Source organism: Hipposideros armiger, unplaced genomic scaffold (genome assembly GCF_001890085.2).
Source record: "Hipposideros armiger isolate ML-2016 unplaced genomic scaffold, ASM189008v1 scaffold_537, whole genome shotgun sequence".
Taxonomy (NCBI): Eukaryota; Metazoa; Chordata; class Mammalia; order Chiroptera; family Hipposideridae; genus Hipposideros; species Hipposideros armiger.
This window is the reverse complement of record NW_017731887.1, coordinates 817,195-821,204: the sequence shown is the minus strand read 5'-3', so window position 1 is coordinate 821,204 and position 4,010 is coordinate 817,195. Positions and strand designations below refer to the sequence as shown.

Sequence of the window (4,010 nt, the reverse complement as noted above, 5' to 3'; positions counted from 1 at the left end):
TGGAAGGATATCTAAAGTAAATCAAAACAATTCCATATAGGTTTTAAAACTAATTTTTCAATGTAATTATCAAGATCAAAACACGAGATGATTTGGCACAGCACCTTCATCTTTTCCCCCATTTTACACTATTAAACACAGTGTGTGTGAAATGTTCAACTTTATATGACTGATGAGTGATAGAAATCTTGCTATTTCCAAGCAACTTCCTTCCTCATCATAATTTAAAGAATAATTTTAATGTAAAAATATTATGTGTGTGTATTTTTTAGGGTTTTGTTATTTAAATTTGAATGTGTGTCTTTTCATAAGCACCAGACTCATTAATTTTTATGAAAAATGTTAAATTTTGAAACAAACTTTAAATGAGGCATTGAACAATTTCTGCTATAGTGAAAAGGCAAAACCATCAAGAAAGACTTCTCACAGGAAATCTGGAAAGGGTGACAAAGCGATGTGCCTAGTGAGGAGTCATCTACACAAGTTCTTGTCACTATTCTTAGTGTTAAGCAGAATTTTCATCAGTATTTCATCTAAGCTACAAAAGCATGAATATAATGAGGATATAGATAATGAATATGAGTGTGAACAGGAAAAGATTGATTAATACTAATGCATTCCCCACCAAAATCTCTTCCTAGCTCTAGACCTGCTTTTCTCAGACACACATGCATGCACAGACACCATAAGCACTCAGAGCACACAGATTATACTTTCCTTGCTCAACTCATTTTTTTTACCCTGCCTTCTAAGGTATTTACCCCCACTGGATGTCAGACTTTTGTTATGCAGAAACTGGAGAAGTGGAAAGAGTCTGGGGAACAAAAGATCCAGGTGAGGGATTTGGGGAAACACAGTGAATGATAAGATTTAAGGCATTTATAAAGAAGGAATCTCCCATGGGCCGGCCGAGTGGCGCGATGGTTAAGAACTCGCTTGGGACACCAGAGGGCNCGGGGGGCTCCGAGCGCCCGCCCCGGAGGCGGCGGCGGCGGCAGCGGCCGTGCGGGCTCAGCGACCTGGGGCGGGAGCGGGGAACCCGGGCGGCGACCCCCAGGCTGGCCCGCGCGACCCGGGGACCTCGGCGGGATCCCGGGGTTCAGGGTGAAGTGGGGAGACGAGGACCTGTCGGGCGCAGGCTCTTCCCGGCCGCGAAAGCCACACGGAGGACCTGCCCAGGTGTGGAGATCCCGATCGAGCGGCTGCGGGTGTTCGCGTGCTTTCGATTATTTTATTTTATTTCTGAGGGAAAGCTGGCGGTAAGGGGTAGGGGTGGTGGGTATAAAAACGCAGGAGACGGAGATTTAATTTGCAACACAATCCATGCTTATGAAGAGCCCACTTGGGTGAGGAGTCGGGGAGGGGAGCCCCGAGGCTTCCTGGGCAGCGGGGTGTTCTTGACCTCAGACGCGGGATGGAGTTTTCAGCTGGGGCGTTTAGCAGCCTGGCGGGGCTAGACGCAGGTGGGGCTCAGCCACGGTGGTGACTGAGAAGGGGAACCTGTGAAAGAGTTACTGGCATCCTGCCTCGCTGCTGAGCGGAGGACCGGGGAGCAGGCGGGGTGATGTAGTCCCCGCCCGTTTAGTACCCCGGCACAGAGTGGCCGGCGCCTCCGAGGTGGTGGGTCACTGACTCGGGAATCAAGGGACGAGGGAATTAGACTCCCTGAGCGAAGCCAGAAAAAGGCTGTTGCTGGGGAAGAGGGTGGTGGGAAGGATGGAAGGAATCTAGCAGAAAGCTTCTATCACTTTACCCGTCACTTTCGTCTGATCACAACATACAGCTATGGCAACAAGAGCATCGTCACTATGTCGGTGCTTTAAACAAACGAACAGAAGCCCAAATAACTACCCTGTTTGTATTACTACAACAGAGCCTTCCAAGTACCCTCTGGTCAAAGGTGCCGTAAGCACTGTGTGGGAGAAAATAAAAAGTCATGAGCCATCCGCTTTCCTTATATGTCCATGATCTAATAGCAGAAATGCCACTTTCTCCCAAAGAAAAATAAAACTTAATATAGGTGACATTTCCCCCAGGGTCCGTTCACCTTTTTCTTTTCATGCCTGCTTCATTACTTGCCATGTCCTTTTGCTCTTCAGGAGTGACCCTTCGGAACCCATCCCCTGCCTGGCTCCCTGCTCCACCTCCTTAACAACACTGAGCTCACTCATCCAAGAAGGTTCACGTGCACACAGTTATTATCACTTAAAGCTGTTCTTGGAAATGATAGGATATAAGCCAAAGAGATGTGTAGCGTGTGTGCAAGTGTCTGTCTATCTTTGTAATAATGCAAAGCACCTGCCTCCTCCCGGGCAAAAAGATGACTAACTCATTCTCTCTCCCTCTCTCTCCTCTTCCTCCGTCCCTCCCTCCCTCCTTCTTCCCCTGCACAAACACACACTCTCCTGTCTCAGTTCCTTCCTGTCAGTGTTCAATAATGGTTTTACATGAACTTTCTGTTACAAAGCCTCTGACTACCCAGAGTGAGTTGGAGCGGAATGGTCTGAGTGATGCTGGAGCTCAATGCTGCTGCTGTGTTTCCTGTCATCACTCACTCAGTACATACACTGCTGTACTTAATGCCAAGTGGCAGCAGAAATGATTTCCTCTCTTGCTAATCATGATAATATATTTGCCCTCCCTCGGAAACACATATAATTAATAATAAAAGAAATAATGCATCTTGAAACCATGGGAAGAGCAGATAGATGCTGATGTGGTGGTGTTAGTCACCTTTTCTGTTGTTGCTGCAAAGACAATGTGACCACTTCTCCATTTCTGCTGCTTCTGGTGGGGTAAGCAAAGCATTTGGCCCTTTTACTGTGTTCTCTGTTCCATCTTTCCCCTGACAATAGTTTGTATATTTTAAATAAAGATTTCATTCTGCCAACCCGCAGGAAGCTTTTAACAAGATGCAGCTGAGCGTGTCGATAGCACATCTTTTTACTGCTGTATGGGGGTGTTCAGCAACTTGAAACTCATCTCATCTTCAGCCAAGCTGGCATCTCACAGAGACAGTGCTCCCTGGGGAGGATTTACTCTTGGTTCTATACAACTATCCTTTGATGCCCTCTGGAAGAACACAGGAGACTTTAAACAATGGAAGAGTGACTGTGATATTCAACCCCCCTCCTGCTACACTCCTCCCTGCTTAATAACACCACAAGTGTTAATTGTTAATTGCTTATTTTAAGAGATTTTATTAGTGATTCACTACAGTTGGCCTGGGATATCTTTCCTGAGGATGATTGAACCAAGCCTGAAGAGTTAAGAAAATTTTATCTAACTACCTATCTGCACCTTAAGTGATATGATGGTTTATTTTTCCTTCTTAAATGAAAAGGTGATGTCTTCTTTAAGTTATTGTTGTATATGTACTTTTAAAAGACAGCCTTCTCTCTGCATTGATCATTGTCAGTGAACCATGTGTTTAAAACAACCATGACAAATGTGAAATAGAGATAAACAAAGGGAATATGAGATAGGACATAAAAGCATGGTCTTGAATATCAGTCATCTAAGATTAGTCTCTTTTGAGGTTCCCTTTATTTTATCATGTTACATGTTACTTCATTTACCAAAACTTTAGTTAGTCTTGTTATAGTTAGGCTTATAATTGATTTTTTTTTAAGATTTTATTGAGGAATTGGGGAAGGGGAACAGACAAGTTGCTGTCCTTTTGTTCTTCAGTCTAGTTGCGGAGGACGTCGCTTCACTGGCCCATGTTGGTGTTATCATTGCTCTTTCCCTAGGTGAGGCAGTCGCTGGCCGGCCATTAGACGGCCACTCATGGCAACTCACAGCAACTCATGGAAATACACACCAGCTGCCAGCCAGCCCCACTGCAGCCTATGCCATCACTGGCAACTCATGGCAGCCCAGCTCCAGGTCGAGCTGTTGTTCATCATCTTAGTGTCACTGGCCCTCATGTGGGATCCGAAGCGGGGCCTTGCTGCTTAGAGCAGGCGTCCCAAGCCAACTCTTAACCCATGTGCCACTCGGCTGACCCG

At 45.7% G+C, this 4,010-nt stretch overlaps 1 protein-coding gene across 1 annotated transcript; it reads left to right on the top strand.

The window, feature by feature from the left end:
• Window positions 1–786: 786 nt before the first annotated feature.
• LOC109396706 (translation initiation factor IF-2-like) lies at window positions 787–3,651 on the top strand. Its single transcript, XM_019668741.1, has 3 exons — window positions 787–834; window positions 949–1,179; window positions 2,898–3,651. The coding sequence occupies exons 1-3, from the start codon at window positions 787–789 to the stop codon at window positions 2,973–2,975; spliced, it is 357 nt and encodes a 118-aa protein (XP_019524286.1). The 3' UTR covers window positions 2,976–3,651.
• Window positions 3,652–4,010: the final 359 nt, after the last annotated feature.